Genomic DNA, 20,382 nt, shown 5'->3' on the forward strand with positions numbered 1-20,382 from the left:
AGTGCTTTGATGCTTTGGGCATACATTCCACAGTCGAGTGGGATGACTAAGTAGCTGGTATTTGTGGCAGTTCAGCACCACGTCACACCACCATTAGATGTCCCCTGTTTCACTGCCATTGCTGCAGACGTTGCCAGTTGTTTGAGATAAGGTTATTAGTAACCTTAATAACCTTAATGATTAAATCATTAAGTGTTTACTTCTAAGCCATGGCTCACTCGGAGAAGCACGTTCCTTGTGCCTAACGCCTCTTGGAGCCTTCTTCACGCATGGTAAAGCTTCGTGGTCAAATCAATGCATTTGAGGCATATTGCCTATCTTTCTGGTGCTTATGTCCATGTTGGACACCTAGATAGGTAGTATTTTCTGTGATTGGCTTGGCTCGGGGGTATGGTTAGGCACCTCGAGCCACAGTAGGCCGGCATTGAGACTCACCAGTTAAGGAGTGCTCACTGCAGGAGGCCCTTGATCAGAGGCTTGTGGCTTGAGCTGGGGTTGTGCCACGTGTCAATGTTTTTGACCAACCCTTGGTGATAAGGTTGGGTAACCTTGGGGATAAGACGAAGGCCACGTGTTAGGCACTGGAATCTTGACGATTATGATAGAATCTCTAAGATTCCATTGTCGTTGCTTCCTACTGGGACATGCACTCTGTGGCCTTTGGCTTGGAGTAGCGTCACTTGATGTGCCACCCGTGGATGTTGGAGAAACATTTGATGAGCTGAAGGTCATAGCGACGTCCGTGTGCTGAAGGTCGACGGAGTGGTGCATTGGCCTCTTGTGGATAGCGTAGCTGGAGTAGAGTGCTAGGCAGACGGGTGCTGGAGAGGCAATGGCCTTAGAGCCTTGTATAGTAGCGCTAGCCCGTGAGTCTGGTTAGAGTAGCTACGATCGTGTGAGCTACATGTGTTGGGGCACTCGTTATCGATTTGGCAATTTAGTTGGAGAGGCAGGTTGTTCGGAGCATTTGAGAAGCTATGTGCTACCCGTGAGAGATGGTGATTGTGGGCTTTGGAGCGTCAAGGGTGCTTGCTGGTTATTTGCTCGTCATTTGGAGACATAGCACTAGAGCTTGGAAGGCCTTGCAAAGAGCATTGATTAGGCGTCGTTGACAGTGAGCTGCAACTTGGGGGTTGATGAAGCTTTGGTCAGATGGGGAGAGCGCTTTGTTGCTAGGGACCTTTGTAGTCCACATGTTGATGATGTAGATAGGATGTCACTTTGTAGTAGTTGATGGAGGCTGTGAAGCCTTGACTAAGCCTTGATGTGGAGCTTGCCTATTGCTCCGAAGCTTGTCTACTGGTTCTGAGAGGAATCCAACTGAAACTTGAAATTTGTTGAGGAGAAATAAGGAATCTTTCTCTCTCACACAATACCACTGCACTTTGAAGAATAGTCTCTCTCTCCCTATAGAGCAAACAATTTTCTCAACAGAGATATGACTTCTCTCTCACATTGAATCTCACAAGGCAAAGAAGTGAAGAGTCGCTCCCTATCTCTCACACTCAATATTGGACGAAAATTTTCTCTCAATTCTCTCAATGGAAGAGAATCCTCACGATCACTCAAGAACACTCTCGATCTCTCGATCACTCTCTCTCTCAAGAATCGCAATGCCTCAGCAAAAGGCAAGGGAGCTCTGATACCATGACAAAATATGAAGAGGGGAGAGGAGAAGAGTGGAGATGAGGAGAGAGGGCATAGCTAGAGAGCACACCACAAATAACTAACTGTACACTAGATTTAGTTGAAAAAGTAAAATATATACAAACCCATTTAGGGTTAGGGTTAGGGGATCTAACCCTTTCCTTTATAGCACTCTCTTGGGTTAGTGCTATGCACATATGATCACATGATGGTGCTATGCACACGTGATCACATGATGTTGAGCGTGAACTCTCAACAACCCTCTCAATTTGCAAAAATACATAGATATTCCAAATTGGAATGGTCACATGTGAGTGATAGCCCTAATTTAGTTCTAAAAAACAATGCCACATTTAGTCAAACATTGGCAATAATCCTTGAAGTAGGTCTCATAATCAATCAACATCTACCCCCACTCAGCTTTAGTCCAAATAACAAGATAGATGCTGAGAGTACAAGTCCTACTTCCAAGACTCATATTATTTGAAGGAAAATACATATGCCAATTTGAAAGAATGGTTAACACAAGACTTGCGCATACAAATCAAGGAATGGTTAACATAGGTTTTGTGCATACAAATCAAAGGCTCTATGAAGCCCGAGCAATAAGAAGAAAAAATCTACAACAAGCTTGGCAACACAAACACAATTGGTGCCCCTACCACTATGATTGGGTGAAGCTCAAGAATATTTAATCAAATCGATCCAATGGAATTGTTAACCTTGTTTGTATATTAATCTAAGGAGTAGTCCAAGGACTAAACACTTAGTGCATGTTGAGTAGTGGTATAGATCTACTTGTAATGAAGGGTTTCTCTCAATAAACCTCATGGTGGTGAGCATGTAGGAAAGTTGGAAAGTAGGAGAAGTCAAAAGTCGTCTCCAAATACATCCCTAAAAATCAAAAGAGCATAGATAGATAAAATCCTTACGACATGCTTAGCTTAGAGGGAAGAATTCAAGAGCATGTATAAATCTCTCTTAATGGAATGAATCCACACTCTTTGGGGCTCATGTTCAATTCTTTTATCTATGTGCTTGATCTCCTTGTGTCCATGCTCCCTTCAACTATAAATGTGTACTTGCATGCCTTAACCCTTTGCAACCCATACTCTTGCATGCCTAACCCCTTCTCCTTCTCTCACTTACGTGCTTCCACTCCATTTCCCTCTTCTTCCTCACTTTTTTCCTCCCTCCCTATCCTCTGCCACTTCTCCCCCCTCTTCTTTCTCCCTTCCCTATCCTCTGTTTCTCATATCTACTATTCCTCTCCACTCCTCCACTATCCATTCGAACTTCATAAACCTTCTCGCCCACTCTAAATCTACCCTTGCAACCTTTGAAATCCTAGCATACAATTTTTAAGGAGACTAGCACTCCATTTCTCAAGCCTTCAAAACTTTCTCAATCCTACAACTCTTTCTCACATAACTTTTTCTAGGTCCTACAACTCTTTGTCAACCTTAAACTCCTAACTAGATTTCTTAACTCTGTCATATTCCTAAACCTACAAATTTTTTCTAAACCCGTGAAGCTCAAATGGATGTGAAAATCTCCATTAAACCATTCAAATAGCTCTTCTTCTTCACTTGAGCTCATTCAAGAACCATTTCCCATGCTTTAAGCCTACATTTCTAACCAAAATATGACTCCCCCAACCAACTCAAACTCAGCTCATTTTACTCATTAGCCACTTTGCAGTGTAATGTTAACATGTTTGGCTATTATGTTAGGGGCCAAATGGTCCTACAATGCAGTTCTATAAACCATTTTGGGTTTTAATTAAGGGAGAGCTTGGGTAAGGAATGGATGCATTGGTTGACTTGAGAATATATTTAATGTGCTAATGGCTATAGACTTTGCTAGAGAAATCAATTAGCAAACTATCATAGGGTTGCAAATGGATCCACCCTCAAGTTGCACATACATGTCCCCTCTCTGCCTCTCAGGGAGCCTATCACATAGGACCACAGAGTTGTATGGTGATCAAAGTGGTGTTACATTAAATATCAACGCTTCATGGGGTATCACATTCACATAAGCATGGCGTGCACTATGAAATTTTGTAGATGAACAAGATGCATTAGTCGCTCCCATTGGTCGAATCCATTGCATGTGCAGATTCTTAATGTCAAGGTGAGTTTACCCAATAAATCATATACACACATGCTCCATAATATGTGGCTATCTCCATGACTAGATAGGGCACTAAATCATTACCAATGGTTGTTGATTTATTGATACTATAAAAAGTACAACTTTTAAGTTTGTGAACATGTAGAATTAAGTATGCCACATAGTAGAGCATGTGACTTGGATCTCCTTTGTTGCATTTAAAAAGTTCCAAGAGTGTAGTCATAGCGTAGCCTCCATTTTTGTGGTATACAATTGTAGGATTCATGTTGATTTTGGTTTACTATAAACTTTCACTCAAAGGGAGATGCAAGGTAGTGTAAATGCTCTATCATCAATGTTGGCGATAGGGCGCATAGGTTGGCTATATGGTTAACTAGGAACAAACTTCCTTTTGAAAAATCAATTTTATGCACTTTCAAAAACAATTGTAGCATTATGTCAGAATAATCTAAAGGATGCAGTAACTTAAGAAAAGGGGAAGTTTGGTCAAGTTTGTAGAACCCATCTTTCAGAGTTACACTCACATGTAACTCGAGGGTTACTTTTTAACTACATACATACATACATACATACATATTGTTCATAGGGCTTACGACCTTGACAAAATTGTATAATCTTTAAATTTAGACTAATGTCAACAATTTATTACAATTGAAAAAATAATATCTTCCTATTGCTCCAAGTGACATTTCAATGACATAATGCCTCAAAATATTTTTGAGAGATACTGCTTCTTTGTTACACATAACTTTCATTGTTAATGCAATCCCAAGTGCATTGGTTAGTTGAGTTTAAGCTTGCAGACTTATGAAATCGGTTCTTCTTTCTTCTTCAATAATGTGGCCTGTCGGAATCCATCAAATAAGCTAGGATACGTTACATTGAATGTTCAAAAAGTAAAAGATGCATGATAGATTTATGGTTGCATCTAGTAATGAACGTTGGGGAATTCAAATTGCATATGGAATCTATTCTAGAATCTTGTACCAAGAGTGGAATCTATTTTGTACCATTGGAATTGTTGCTGCCCATGCAAGGCCAATGCATCTCTACGTTGGGTTGTTTTGAACAATGCATCAAACTGTCTTGAGGCTCTAACTAGCATTTCAAATCTTATTGGCACTAACTTTGAGAAGTGGTACAGGTTCTCTTTTGCCACTTCTTCGATGCTATTTTCGTTTTGAATATTTTTTGAAAAGTGCCTCTTTGGGCTTGGACATGATTTTCTGCTTGAATTTGTAGCTCCGTGATTGAGCCATTATGTTATGTGGTAGCAGATCTCACGACGTTGGACTTGCATCAGAGATTTTCCGAAGGGTCCCGTCGACTTAGTTCAGGTCGTTGATCTTCTTCGTCTGTCCAATTACGTAGTATTTAAGCTTTAGCTCAAGGTGTCAGTTTATCAAGCGTAGGAAGTCTTGAACTCGTTCTTATTGGTGGTTCTTTTGAACGTGATGTTTCTATGGTTTTACTATCACACGAATCTACTACCAAGAATATCAATGGGGTAGCTTTGTTCTTTTGTCGTGGGTTGGGCTCATAATTGGCAATTTGGCATAGGCGTTTGTCCATATTTTTGCTAAAATTTAGGGTCGTTTCACCGCTGGTAGCTGGCTTGAAGCACACGTGGGCTATTGGAGCTGCTAGGGCTGAAGCTTGTGAATGTTTGTGACGATCTGATTTTTAATGAATACGAAGTGCTTAAGGGGCTACGAATGGGATTCTATCACTATTCCTTGCAGTGTTAGCGGTTGAGCCTCTCCTTGATTATAACCTAGACCACTTGGCTATGTCGGCCTAGCATTAGAGAAGCATGCACGCTGTGCCCCCCCAAAATGATAGATGAGGTGAGAATGTCTGAGCTTTGTGAATTGTGGAGGCCTCTCACGTTTTTGAAAGGTTGTTCTCCACTTAATAAGGTTTTGGATTAACATTTAGTAGCGTAAGGAATTCAGCTGAGGTTGACTCCTTTGCTAGAAGAATTTTTTCTTAAAGATGGATAAATTGTATGCAATGGTCTCTCAGATGTTGAGGCCTCCATGAGGTTGCCCTCCTTAGAGTAGCTCCGTTGGCAGTTTATGAGCACAAGGAAGGACAAGTTCACATCTCATTTTTATCTATCACCACATTAAGTTTGGGTTGCAGTAGTGCCCAAATTTTGATACTTTCTGGACAATTTAAAAAAGAATTTCACGACATATCAGAGCTCGTGAATGTGATACTGGACTAAGGATCTCAACAACCCTTACTGATGTTCAGTCATGCAGCCTGCTACAATTTGAGTTTGGTTGCTCTTTGTTTTCCGGTCCAGACTCCGGACTGTATCAACTTGGCTATTCTTTGTTTGGCATTTTCTCTTTTCAATTCCATATTACACCTGGCATTTGTGCGTATCTGCTCAAGAGATCAGGTGGACTTGTTTGCATGTGGGCATAAGCTGGCTCCTCTCTTCTATTGCTTCTGATGGTTTGGTAGTGACCAATGGTGTAAGCTGACTCCTATGTGCTTTTAATCTTGATGTTTACCGCAGACCTTAATCAGTTCACAGGCACAAGGATATAATGCCTAGTGACAGAAATGAGTCTGATTTTCGCCCGGGTCCTGAGAGTCTTAATGCCAAGGCAGACATAACTTTCGAGGGTAACTCTTTGAAATCAGCTGCAACACAGCAAACCTCGGCCCATCCTGCTGCAGTTATTGTTCCTGCTACTGAAGTGCCATCTTGTAGGACAAGAAAACCCACCGGCACTTCTTTTATTGAAGACATTCGGAGTCATATTGATGAGTTTCTCCATGCATCTATGGACGAGCATCAGTCGTGTTTGATAAACTCTCTCCAAAAGGTTCTTCACACCTTAACACTTTCAAAACTGCCATACTTGTATCTGATAATTACGTTTCAAGATCATTTGACTTCTACTTTGAGGTCTTCTTTTGTTTGTTCATAAGATTTCCTGAATCATGAGACATGCTCCCCCTAAAAGTGTATTTATGGAGTATTAAAGTAACTATTAGGTTTTATTCTCAGTTTTTAAGAGGGTTGTGATTTTATTTTGACGTGGACTGGCAAGTATTCTGTGCTCTTTTTGGGCTTTTGCAAACCAGTGCTTTTTTGTTTCCATGAGTTTTTAAATGTGATAATTGATTCATGTGGGAAGCTTTCTTGCGAGGCCATAGGCGAGGATTTTATTTCATTGAGGTTGCTGAAAGGTTGTCCATGCTGCTGACCCTTTTACCTCTGTGAAATGGTAAGATGTGCAAGGGTTATTGCATTTGTGAGTACATTTCAGAAATTCAGATTGACTTGAAGCGGTCAACAACTTGAAGAGCAGACTGACATGGAAGGAGACTCTGATTCAACAAAGTGCATGAGTTGTCATTTTGTTTTGAAGTTCTTTCTATTGTCATGGTTCATGTTTGTAATCCTAGCGGGGAGAAATGGTGTTTCCTTCATAGTGCCAAAGAGAGCTTTAACCATGGTCGAGCAATCATGGGTTTGGACGTAGCCTAAGGGAGTTTAAGCAGGGGTGAGGAATAACCTAAGGCTGAGATTGGGGCTGGCATGGATGAGCTTTATAATAAAGGCTAATTCCAAGAAAAGGGAGGCTTTATGGAGAAGCAAGCTGTTTGGGACACGACTTCTATAATTAGAGTTAGATGCTAATAGAAATAAGAGCTAGGTTCATAAATACAGGCCAATGGCTCAATCCATGGGTGTCTTGTCCCAAAGACCTTCGGACCTACTCACCTAGGTAGTAGTAGCCTGGGCAGGCACATAGAAAATGCTCCTCAGTCTCAACCACCCCCAACGTGCATAACATACAGACCTGCTACTCTCTAGGTATACCTGCCGCTCTCCCCGCCTCAATCCTTTGCTGATGAGATGAGATCCGCATCTATGCAATGGTGATCCTCAATGCATGTGAGACGACTCTATCCTCAAGATACAGGGGTCTGATGATGAATCCCTCCTCCGATTCTCTCTAGAAGTGGTCGCGATAGAACTGGATCTCGGTGGGGAACTTCTGGTCCCCCCCCCCCCCCCCCCCCCCAAGTCCTAGATGTATGGAGTTGGAGGAGATCTATTTGTATGATACGGTTAATCTCGTCTTGCGGGATCGAATCAGGTGGCGCGTCCATGCTGTACAGAAAGGGGAGAAGCGTGTCCATCTGAATACCTGGCAAGCCATGTGGATACACGTGCGTACCATTGTCTGCCCCACTCTCTACTAGCCGTTTGGATGACTCTAAGACCAGCCTCGGTAGCCTCCAGTGAGGTAGGCCCAAATTCTGTGGATGAATGTCACTGTTTGAAAGATGGCATCAACCTGGAGAGGTGTCATGGCGAACTCTGCCTGTACTATCTCATGTGGGACTGTGGGACTGAGGGCTTGCTTGAAATCAGCCTAGACTCCATGGTCACCTGTAGCCACTCTAATCTCCTTGGGAGATCACTCCCCCAGAAGGGTGCTGCATGGCAATCGGCTGCATCATTGAAGTGTCGAAAAGCCAGCCCTTCATCGGTGGAATCCTGAAAGTGTGCCTGGAAGCATTGTCTCTCTAAGTCGAGCCAAGGCACTCTACCCCCATGTGAGTCGTACTCTAGCTGCCTGAGTCATCGTGAAGACGGGCCCTTTGAAGACTACTCCCAAGTATTTGTAAGGCTGCAGTATCTCCGCTAGATCATCCCGGTAAGTGAAGCTATGTCCGTGAAGCACTACACGTGAGGTGTTGAAGATCATAACCTTGGTCTTCCCAAGATTGGCTGTCAAGTCTCTCTCTCTGTAGAACACCTCAAGATGTCTCTACAGCCCCTCCGCCGAAAATGATATGAGGACTATGTCATAAGCGTATATCAATATCTGTATCATGAGGTCAGCCAGTAGTGCCCTCGTTCCCTGGGCGGTCTATAAAGGATGTGATCTCATCAATGTAGAGTCTGAAAAGATTATGTAAAAGGGGGCAACCGTACTTCACCGTCATCATGCTCTCGACCCAATGCGAGAAGCCTCCTGGGGCGCGAACTCTCCCTCTGATGGACTCATATAAGCTCATCACATCCCAAATCAGAGTCTTTGGAATCTGCATCTCTTGTAGTCTCTTGATCATTCGGGATCGTGGGACAGTGTCGAAGGCCTTCCGAAAGTCTACAAAGCAAGCATAGACTGTTTGGCATCAGGACCTCGCCTCCTCAATGATGGTCCTTAGAGTGAAGATGTGATCTAGGGTGGAATGCTGCCTCTGGAATCCCGCATGTCCTAGTGTCCGCTACCTTTGAGCCTATGTATGATTGTTGATCTCCCTCTCTAGTACTGATCCATAAATCTTGGCCAATTTATGGCCAATCATGAGGGTGGTGTAGTTCCAGTATCCATGGGGTGGTGTGTATTGGTACAATAGCGGTAGTGCCCAAGCAGGTGGGAAGAAGCAGCATACCCCATGGTTGAACATCTGTGCTAGAACTGGGGCTAAGACCTCCTGCCCATGTGCAAAATGCTTAGTACGTAGGCTCTCATGATCCTGTGCTGGTTGTGGGCCTGGGCATAGAGGACATACCAAGTGGTGCCTACATTGGGGTATCATAGAGAGAGCTTGCATAAGTGTGCCACACACCTGGATCAGTGATGGGAATAGGTGGCTTCCCCTCTGATAGAAGCTCCCATCCAGTGGTTGGATCTCCTTGAAATGATCTGATAAGGCCTTGTTGGCTGAGGTTGCTGGGGTTGAGGGAGGGGATTTCAAGGAGAGGCTCGGTCGTTCCTTGCTGGCCATGTTTGCTGCTACCCCCTGGTTGAACTAATCCCCGGCTGGGCTAGGGGTTCAGCCCAACTAGGGGTTTGAGGGATCCTGGAACTACTTGTTGCTGCAACATGTTAGGTGTACGAAGGACTAACGGAGGGTGAAGAAGGTATGTATGGGCTGTACGGACTGATGGGAGGGCGTACGGGAGGTTTGACGGGGGATGTACTGCGGACTAGGTGTACGGGCTGAAGTGATGGCGTATGGGAGGGTGTACGGACGGGTGTACAGAGGACTGACGAGGGTGTATGGAAGGGCATACGAAGAGAGAGAGAGAGAGAGAGAGAGAGAGAGAGAGATTATTATAGTCTTCGGAAGACCGATGGGTCTATGAGACTGTGAAAAACCTAGTACAAACGATCTATGGTGGTGGAGCTACTAAACCACACCAATGCAAATGCAAAAAATGCAGAATGTCAGTACGAAATCCTAAGTACAACATAATAATGTCGGTAGTCGACTATCTCATTATCATCATCATCACCATCAGGACATCAGGGTGGATGAGGCAATGGGGGCATGAAATCGGCGATTGAGTGCTATCGGCCACTCAAAGGTGCAGCCCTGGCATGTCTCCTGGTCATCGCTCTGCATCTAACCAGGGTTATTGTGACCCCCGTCGGGTGGGACCCGACTCTAAATAGGGAGGGGATGTCCCCAAGTGTGATCTGTGTGTCAACCCTCTGTCTGAGCTGTAGGGTCACAGGCTCCGGGTCACGGTCATGTCGAGGCCTCGTCCCGTGGGTGTCCATGTGATTTGGCTGGAAAAACTCCGTGATAGAGCTTTGAGAGGGATCAACCAAGGAAAAAGTATGCTCCTTTCTCCGTGCTCAAAGTATCCTCTTGCGGTGTCTGAGTGCCTCATGAACGAAACCTGCCAAACATCGCTGGTCTGGGTAGGATATAAATCGGGCCAAAATCGCATAGCTATCTTTGAAGAGGCAGTACAAATGTCCGCGGATCTCATAGTAAACAGGACACCTGAAGATGAAGTGGTCGTGTGTCTCAACCTCCTGCATGTCACACAAAGTGCATATGCGCCTCTCCCTAGGTAGTCGCTCTGCTCTGCCGCTCTTGATACGAAGTCTATGTGAAGAGACCCAGAACTGCCCAAGAGAGATCCTCAGTGAGTGGGGTAAGTAAATCTGTGTGTACCTTGGTGGGTCAATGAAACCCTCCCCTGTGATATGTAAGAAATGATCTCTGTAGAAGCCCAACTTCACTGGAAGATCACTCGGGCCTGGCTAGGTCCGGAATGTGTAGCTGTAATAGATCCTCACGGATAACCTGGTTGACCTCATGTGATAGGAGGGGAGAAAACGGAGCATCCATGCTATACTAGAAGGGAGGTAGTCTGTCCATGTGAAGCCTAGGTCCCTCAAACCATCTCTCTGTGCGTGCATACCAGCAGCTCTGGTCCCCTCCTACTGCAAGTGCCATAGAAGAGGACAATGCTAGCCATGGTAGCCTACTACGCCCAGAGGTGTATATCCCATACTCCCTGACTCGGTACAGATATGAGAGAGAGAGAGAGAGAGAGAGAGAGAGAGAGAGTGCAAGGGATCTCAGGGAAAAGCCCTCAACTGCGGGGTAAAACCTCCATACAATGAGATGAGTACAACAAGGTAAGGGGGGGCCGATATATTGCCATACCCCCCTCCAGTCAGTCTGCTGAATATGGCCGACCAGGCTGCTACAAGGGGGACGATCTGCTGGTCGCTCCACCCTTATTCCTGGTCCGGGTGTACAGCCCTAGAAACCTGACCAAACAGGTCGGGTCTACAGCCTAGTGGGTGCCCAAGTAGGCCCCTCAACCTGGCCCATACTAGGCGCAGCCTAGGGGCAGCAAGCAGGCCCCCCAGGGCCTCGAATCATGCCCTGATCTATGCCGTACTGATCCGCACAGATGTGCTCCCCTCTTGGTCCATGTGCAATACTTACGTGCAGCCTCTATACAGCCAGATCTTCCCTAATGGTGGCTGGATCCTCCACAAGAACCTGGCAGAGACATGTGCCCAGGTATACATCCAATCCCCCCTACTCTGTTCTCACATGGGGTGGGCACACCCACAACAAAGGCCCTCACTCCTACTCTACACATGAAACATCAGGAAATGCTCAACTCTCAACTTCTCCCGTTGTTGCCTTCCACAACTTCCTTGCCATCAGGTTGCTCTGCAGTTTCACCTTCTGACAAGGTAGTCGTCACCATCCAGTTTGCCCGCTTCTCCAAAGTTTGGAATCGGTGCATGTGTTGCCATTGAACTGAAGTTCCTAGAATAAATAGATGCAGTTGATACAACAACAAGAAATCCCTCACTAAGGCACACTTGTCTGACTCTGGGGAACCTTCCTTGTCGCACCCTTCAGACATAGTAGTTGATTTCCACGGATTTGAACTGAGATCTCCTTCCGAAGGTTCTCACCTCCAAGCTCCTTGCACTTGTGGTTCTTACTCAGGGCTCTGATACCATGCATAGTAGAGTAAATAGATTGCTCCAACAGATGGATAAAAGCTCGTACAAAGGTGTGCTCAGTGTACCACCATCTGGCAAATTTGGTGCTGCCTAGGTGTGGACCCCTGGCACCACAAAACTGTGTTCTACTTCCTACAGGCACCTCCAAAACGCTGTCAGCCTGCGTTCGCCTATGGAGCTTCAGTTTGCTGAGTATATGCTGCACAGACAGGTCTCCTTGCTGCTCTGGATGCAACCAACAGTGAGATCGTTGACGTCCCTGCTCCTCTGGATGCAGCCCATGTGTGAGGCACAAGGTGAGCCTGAATCTTGACCTCCTTGCTCTAGTATGCAACCAAAGTGTGAGGATCCCTGGACCTTCCTGCTGCTGGGAATGCAGCCCAAATCTGAGGCACCAATGAATGATTGAACCCCCAACAATGGGACCCTTTTATAAGGCTGGAATGCTCGCTGAGCTGGCCAACCAGCCATAGACTGGGCCAACCTAGTCTGTGGCAGATGCTCCCCCCCCGCCCAAAACCCCCCCTGACCGGCTCTTGCCGAATTTCTCTGCTGTACCTGGCCCTGTCTATGGGCTTTTGTCAGAGACTGCCGCTAGACAGTCCCTTCTGGCGCCACCTCTGGGGCCTATATATTGACCCTGGCATCCCTTGCAGGGCCTGCTGCTGCCAGCACCTCAGCCCTCTTCCAGGGCACCCTTCCATGCCTTAGGGCAATAATCTATGTACGCAAAAAATGTTGCAGAAACTATGGTAAAACCAGGGTGTGTGAATGCAGCTCTAACTAGGAAATTAACCCTGGAACCATGTGAGGCACTAACTTTGCTCTGGTGTAGTATCTTCTCAAATAGAATGAAGAAAGCTCACTATTTGGCTTAGTACATTGATTTGGTCTTGCTTATCCTCTTGCGTTGACTTCTCATCTCTCTTGTTAGACCGTTTTTCCTTACAATATTGGAATATTCACTAGCTTGCCCGTGAAGAAACACTTGACTTCCGTTTTTGGGGAATACACATAACTTATTTTGCTCTTCACCCTTCTTTATCTTTACTTTGTGCCGGTTGGCAAGTGTGTGTTCCCCATCACCAGCCTTGAAACCTTTTGCCGTGGTTAATACCATTCTCTGAGCTAAAGCGACTATAGTAACAAACTATTAGGAAGGAGTTTAGAAGGATTGTGCCAAAACCCTTGTGTTCACTTGCACAAGTTGGTTTCTTAGGACCTCGACCTTGGTCAAGTTTCCCCCCTTAATAGGAGCATGATGTTTAGAAGCAATTATCCACATGTGTATCTTTTTGTTTAGAGAGTATAGTATGAAGTGGCATTATGCTCCTTTGCATTTGGTAATTTGAAGTTCAAGATCTGGACCCTCTATTGCTGGCTTCCCCACCTAATGTATTTGCTGGATATTTCATTTTTATGTTATCGTAAAATTTTTATACCTCCCCACATTGGGTTTCCGACCAACCACTCTAGGTTTTCCATCCTTTGTCTTACTGAATAAATTTCAGATTCATTAAAAAGTGTTCCATTTTCAAAAAATTATTGGATTTTTAACATTTGCACTTCAGGATTCAAAACTTGACAAGCTTCAGTGAGCATCTCACTTGATGCTGCATTTGAGCATTTCCTCTCTAGCAAGCCTGGCACCAAGTCCTTAGTATTGCTAGAAAGTTTGGAATTGATTAAATTCTAGAATCTTAATCTTTTTTTATTGGAGATAGGTCAAAGATGAAATGTGATATCTCCTACACTGAGTGTTTAAGTAATTCTGTTGTCTTAAATAAAGTGTGCTGAAAACAACTTGCAGGGACTTTATGAAAAATTTCCTTGTATGCAATATCTAGGCTGTAGTGAAAGTGGCCATTTTTTTTAATTTTAATGGAGACAGGTCAAAGATGAAATGTTATATCTCCTACACTGAGTGTTTAAGTAATTCTGTTGTCTTAAATAAGGTGTGCTGAAAACAACTTGCAGGATGAAAAATTTCCTTGTATGCAATATTTACGCTGTAGCGAAAGTGGCGATGTGTTTTGAACATACATATCCCAGCTCCTTGAATGGAACTGAAGTAAAACAAAGGATCTCTTATATTTTTCCTTGGTGAAACAGATGTTTGGGATTTCCAAAGTGCATAGTAGACAAAATGGACATGCTCAGGAGGAGAGCATTCTTCCTCTTCAAGTTACAACGTTGAAGGATGAATAATTCAGAAAGGAGTTATATCATAATGTCAGGTATGTGAACACTACCTACTATAGTATGTTTCAAAGAATCTAGCAGCATTGACATTTCCTTTGATGGAAAGAGGCGGTCTGGTGTTGCATGCCAGCTCCAGACAACTGAGAGAGTTGCTTCTAGAATTCTCTATCAGACAGTTTGCATGGAGAGTCGCCTTCTTTTCTCTGTTAGCTAGAGTATCCCTTGGAGGGCAGCAAAGGTTTGGCACTAGTGGCAGCCTGTGAGAGCTGTGTGGCTGAGTCGGGCTGCTAATAACGGGTCCGGGCTGTGTGCAAACCTTGTGTGCCTGAGAGATTGATGCTTGGACAGCCAGGAGGAGGGTTATTCTGCATTGTAGGTGTTGTGGAACCGTTGGCCATTGATTATGCATTGGATTCCGATGCCTTTTCGAGTTAGGAATTGGCTGAGTAGCAGGTTGTTTATGCTTGCCAGTGTTGAGATTCAGGTGGGCTGTGTTTGGACAGGTGCAAGGGCATTTAGCCTTGCTGTAATTTTGCCTTCTGAATAAAGAAATAAAGAAATATCAAAAGGGTACCAAGGTTTAGGGCCAATCGGGTGTCCGATCTAGCTCTCAGTTGTGGATTGTATGTTCTTTTTGTGTTGCTGAAGTTATTTTCTAAGTGGCTGAAATAATGGTACTTGCTGGTTAATAATGATTCACCGCCCTGATTCACCGCCCTTTAGTTTATCTGAAGGTTGGTTTCAGTGTTCCATTGCTGGGATATCACCATCTTCCTCAAGAGGTCAGCTTGTGGTTGTTGTTGGGGCAAAAAAAATTTGCTGGAAGTTATTTGTAGCCAAGAGAATCATGGATAGTGATTGGGAGGAGGAGTTGCAATCTTCTTAGGAAGAGCAGTCCTGACCTGGTGTGGAAAAAGAGGTTGGAGACCAGGAGGATGCGGATGCCATGTTTAAAGCACAGTTGTTAAGTGCTATGGGAACTCTAGCTCAGCTCACTAAGGATGCACAATTTGCGGAGGTCCTTAGTGCTCCTCTGAAGCCTAAGAAGAATAAGAAAACTCACGGTCAACAGCCTAGTGTTATGCAGTCAGTTATGCATAATGCACAGGATGTTCTCGTGCCAGTCTGCTTTTGGCCTTGTTGTTGGTTTGAACGGTCAAGGAAATAATTTCCGGTTTATGAATCAGGGGCAACAAGTTTTTCCTCAATCTTCTATGCATCAAGGATATTTGTAGGATTCACTACGCCTTTCAGTGAGCCTCCTGAAGCCATTTCATGGTGATATGCCAGCAGATTCACCTCATGAGGAACAGCCAGAGGTAGAGGAACTGGATGAGATCTTAGTTCCAGAACAAGTCTTGGCACATAGTGAAAGAAAAGTCCGGGGTATAGTTTCCTGTCCCTATTTGGTAAAGTTTTGTAATTATTCACCATTTAATGTGAAGTGGATGGATGAGGATGAACTCGCAGATTCACCACGGTCGTTGCTGCTCTACCTGGAGGTTTTTCGGCTTGAGCCGACTTCAGTTATGGCTCTTTCAGGCTTAGTAGAGCATGGTTCTGGAGCATTGCCTAATGCTCAAGTGGAGGGTAGCACCTCCATTCCCTTGGTAGAGACAGGCTCAGTTATCTAGACGTCGCTTGGTCAATGGTGACACTTCATGTCTCACCCGAGGTACCACTTGCTGATGGTATATCTATCATGGGACTTCTATGATCAGTGTATTAGTTATGCATTGGTATATGGTTTGTATCTTGAGCTCTGTAGAATCATATATGCACTGCTGGTTATGCATTGCTCGTTCTGCAATGTCTGCAATGCTGGTTATTCATTGCTTGTTTTGCTATGTTGGTTATGTGTTGCTCATCTTACAATGCTGGTTATTCATTGCTCGTTTTGCAATGTTGGTTATGCACTGCTGGTTATTCATTGCTCGTTTTGCAATGTTGGTTATGCATTGCTCGTTCTGCAATCTGGTTATTCATTGCTCATTTTGCAATGTTGGTTATGTGTTGCTCATTCTGCAATGCCAGTGTTCTTATTTCTTTTGTTTCATGTACTGCAGTACTTGAGTGCAAAACGAGGTCGTTTTGCCGGATTTCAAGAGAGGGGCATAGTTTTTTCCATCGTAACCATACGCATACTGCATACGGATACAGAATTATGATTGGAGTCCGTGGGGCTGAATCATACCTGACCCTTATTTTACCACCAAAAAAACCAGGAAAATGTACATTGTACACATTTAATGGACAGGGGCTACAAAACATTCAACTTCAAACTTGTATTAATTTAAGAGGCCATTAAGAAGCTTCAGAATAGCAAAGCCAAGGATTAAGAGGGCCTCCAAGCAAAACTTGTAACGCACAGGTGGGGTATACTTGCTTCAGTTCTACCAAAACTATTTAAGCCTTCTGTAGTGGCTTTCCGACCTTCTTGGACAACAAACACCATCATACCCATTCACAAGGCAAGGGATGCCATGGATGCAAGTGACTACCAGACTAATATGGCTGGCCATATGATGGCCAAGGTTTATGGGTTGGCTATGGAGATACACATCAGTGAGTATACCGAGAGCATAGGCATGCGAGCAATCGGACAAGCAGGTTTTAGATGAGATCTATCCACATGGATCACACCTTTACCCTCGGAGCCATCATAGATGATGCCCGTCACGCGAAACAAAGAGTATATTGCTGCTTTGTGGACTTTTGGAAGGCCTTTGACTCAATACCACAGCTCGCCTCATTGCATGACTTCGAGCCAGGGACATTGCAGATCACTTGAAACAAAGAGTATATTGCTGCTTTGTGGACTTCTGGAAGGCCTTCGACTCAATACCACAGCTCGCCTCATTGCACGACTTCGAGGCAGGGACATTGCAGATATATGGGCAGCCGTGACTCTGTACAAGAGAGTTACTGGGCCAGCTCAAGACCTAATCTCATAGATTCCAGATCGATGGTAGGTGCAACATTGCAGCCACATGACACCACATTGATATGATGCTCTGCACCCGTTGTGGTACATGCGCGGTAGACACCGAGGAGCATGCCTTGATGTGATATCCTAGCTATAATGAGATCCGATGGAGATACCACTGCCTTTACGGATATGAGCAGAGCCATTGGCTACTTAGACCAAAGATGTGCCACACTCTCACCTAAGGTAGGTCTAGACTCATGAGACCTGCCCACGGAACACGGCCCTAGATAGCAAGAGATCATAGATGACTTCTTCATAGGAGAAGTGGCTTTGAGGCATTAGGATCAAGACTTAGATTTTTAGGCACACTATGTCAGCAAGAGACTGGACATAGGCCTAGTGAGCACCCACCCCATTGAAGGGACCATCATAGCAGCATCCCAGTGTCAAGCGGCCTCATGCCACCCATGGTACATCCTACAAAGAGCAGTAGAGGATGTCAGTAGGCAGCAGATCTCAGAATGTTTCGGAGACATCGGGACTCCGGATGGGATCCTAATCAGGCCCACACAGAGCTCAAGTCACTCATGCCCGAGACATGATGTAGGGCACATGACACGATATGACAGCAACTCCTTGATGAGGAGTTTCTCTCTTGCAATTCCTAGTTCCCTCCATAGGCGTGCACTCTCATGATGATTTCAGATTCCATGGGTTCATAGGGTTTTTTTGCCTTCCATAGACATTAATAAATCTTTCTTTCTTTCTTTCTTCTTTCTCTCTCCATGTTCCCTCCAAACCCCAACAAGAACAAGTCCTTGATGTATCTCTCAATTCCCACAGTGATGTGGAGTGTGACATACATGAGCTTGAGGTTTGGAGAAGCGGTCGTTGGAGGATGGTTCTTCTTTTCATGTACATTCAAATGTGACATACAATGATGTGTTGCACACTATATTTTGTCAGTTCTAGGGTCACGTAGGTCACCATAATGCTATGGGATGTAAAAGTTTTTTTTTTTTGCTATATCAACTGGGTGCATAAGAGGGGGTTTAGTTAAGACTCGTCTTCCCCTCAAAAACTTGTGTTTCCCCCCACAGATTTAGCGGTGACACCCTGTAGCATGATATTGGTTTGCATTTTAATTTTTGCTTTCTATAAACTCACTTATAAAGGGAGGCTTCATCTTCAAGAGGATGTTACTGCAGAGGATACCATTGTGTATGGGTTTGTTCTACAGTTTTTTCCTGTAAGACTTTAATTCTAACAAGCCTGTATTAAAATCCGGAATGAAAAGAAGGTGAAGTGGAAAAGTAAATTCTTTCCTTTATAATGATCAGAGCAAGGCAAGTTCTACACATCCAAATGCTTAAAGAGCCTGTAACTTTTTAAGAGCTTTTTGAGTCTTATTTATGTAATACATACCAGCCTTATCCAAGTTCCTTAGAGGAGAACACTGCTTTGTTTGCAACTAATGCTTTCGCTGCAATGCTCTGATCTTTGTTATGCAAATATCAAGTTTTGGCTGAAAGTTTTATCGTCTGAAGAGTTATCAAGCATTATTACATTTTCTTATGTTGTTTTGCTTCATCAAGTATCCTTTGCTTTGACTTGATCATCTTGAACTTAACCAACTGTCTTTTGCTGCTAGCAGGCATTGTATCTTGGACTTATATTACCTTTGGCTGTTTGAGTATCAGAGGCCTTCCAAAGCGTGACTGAGTCCATCCAAGTGGGGGCTGTATCCAGAGTCAGATGCATTGCTACAAAATGACCATCTTGTGAATGAGCAGCCATTTGAAAATCTTACATAGGGCCTTTCATCATTGCTTTTGTGTTGGCTGTTTGTTAGTATTTTGCATCATAAGATAATTGTACTGCTGGTGAGGTCAGCACTGCACGGTTTGTAATGGTCATATGCAAAATTAAGATCTCAGATCCCTATGTGTGGATCCATTGTGCATCCATGCTGTTTATTTTTTAATGCTAAGCTGGTCAATCAACGGCATAGATACACATGTGCCATATGTCATGTGTCGGTCATGAGTCGCTTGAGCTTCACATGGGCGTGACTAGTGTCCCATCGGGTTGCGGTGGCTTTGGAACATGCATCCTTAGTCCTTTCTATAGAAGTACTCGTGGGCAACGTGAGGCAATCTGATGTTGAGATTTGCAATGATGGTCCTTCAAATGGGGCAGGTGCTCATGGGGCTTGGGTCTGATCTCTTGTCGACTTAGCATGTGTGAAGGTCAGGGTTTGAGTCTCGACGTCTCCTAGCCACTTTCCTCTTGCGAAGAAGTATGTGATCTCTTGAATTTTGGAATGTTTCATGGCGGGTGTTGTGAGTCCAAAATCGAGTTAGGTGACCTCATGTACGAAGCATGTGGTGCTTCTTTGGTGTGGTATTGAATGACTCTACACATATGTGTATCCATGGGTGAAAAGGCAGTGAAACCACCGCATAGAATGTGGCGCATTAGAACATGCTCCTTGATCTCCACCTCATGCATTTTGTAAAGAGTAGTCTCAAATCTCTTTAGTGTTGTGTCCCTAGTCTCGTGTTTTGTCTTGGTATGGAATCTATGGGATGAGGTATTGAGTTGATCCATGGCGATTTGTGTTGCGTGGGACAGATGGATCTTTAGGTATCTTAGCGCTTGGAAATCGAAGGCCATTTTGGTCCCATGTGGTTGTTAGGGGGATGGATACCCATGTCCTATGGTTATATATCCGCCCCACAGGTCATCCTAGATGATCTGAAAAAGTATCCTATTGTGTTAAAAGTCTAGTGAGTATTGATATGGCAAGACACTATTGATAGACATTCATATTATTGGAACCGTATGGAGATTGGTGCACGCCGACCCTACTCATCTTCCTCAAGCTACAATAAGTTGCATAAATGATGAGAGGGCCTCCATGGCAGTCTCTGTTAGCTTGCACTTGTTTAGTTTAACCCCTTCAATCAATTCAAACTAGTAATGAGTTGGAATGAAGCATTTGTGTCAAGTCTCGTTGCAAACTTTTCTAGGATGACATCACTTGGGGTAGATCTCCTTATGCCACATAGCATCATGACTTGTAATCTCTCAAAAAATACTCCATATCCTTTGAGGTCTTGCTAAAACGCCTTGCACATAAGGCCATTTGTCCAAGCAGGAAAAACGAGAGAGTGATTTTGTTTTCACACG

At 44.2% G+C, this 20,382-nt stretch overlaps 1 protein-coding gene across 3 annotated transcripts; it reads left to right on the top strand.

Moving 5' to 3' along the window:
- The first annotated feature begins 4,762 nt into the window (after positions 1-4,762).
- On the top strand, positions 4,763-19,336 carry LOC147902781 (uncharacterized). 3 transcript variants are annotated; one of them, XM_087373609.1, is made up of 5 exons: positions 4,763-4,921; positions 5,061-5,120; positions 6,314-6,626; positions 14,172-14,296; positions 18,845-19,336. In XM_087373609.1, the coding sequence occupies exons 3-4, from the start codon at positions 6,345-6,347 to the stop codon at positions 14,265-14,267; spliced, it is 378 nt and encodes a 125-aa protein (XP_087229735.1). In that variant the 5' UTR covers positions 4,763-4,921; positions 5,061-5,120; positions 6,314-6,344; the 3' UTR covers positions 14,268-14,296; positions 18,845-19,336. The 3 variants fall into 3 exon arrangements, with proteins under 3 accessions (XP_087229735.1, XP_087229736.1, XP_087229737.1); XM_087373610.1 differs by lacking the exon at positions 18,845-19,336 and adding an exon at positions 16,328-17,678; XM_087373611.1 differs by lacking the exon at positions 18,845-19,336 and adding an exon at positions 14,996-15,097.
- Positions 19,337-20,382: the final 1,046 nt, after the last annotated feature.

The sequence above is a fragment of the Dipteris shenzhenensis genome, chromosome 4 (genome assembly GCF_047967505.1).
Source record: "Dipteris shenzhenensis isolate YYH24624 ecotype China chromosome 4, Dip_SZ_1.0, whole genome shotgun sequence".
NCBI lineage: Eukaryota > Viridiplantae > Streptophyta > Polypodiopsida > Gleicheniales > Dipteridaceae > Dipteris > Dipteris shenzhenensis.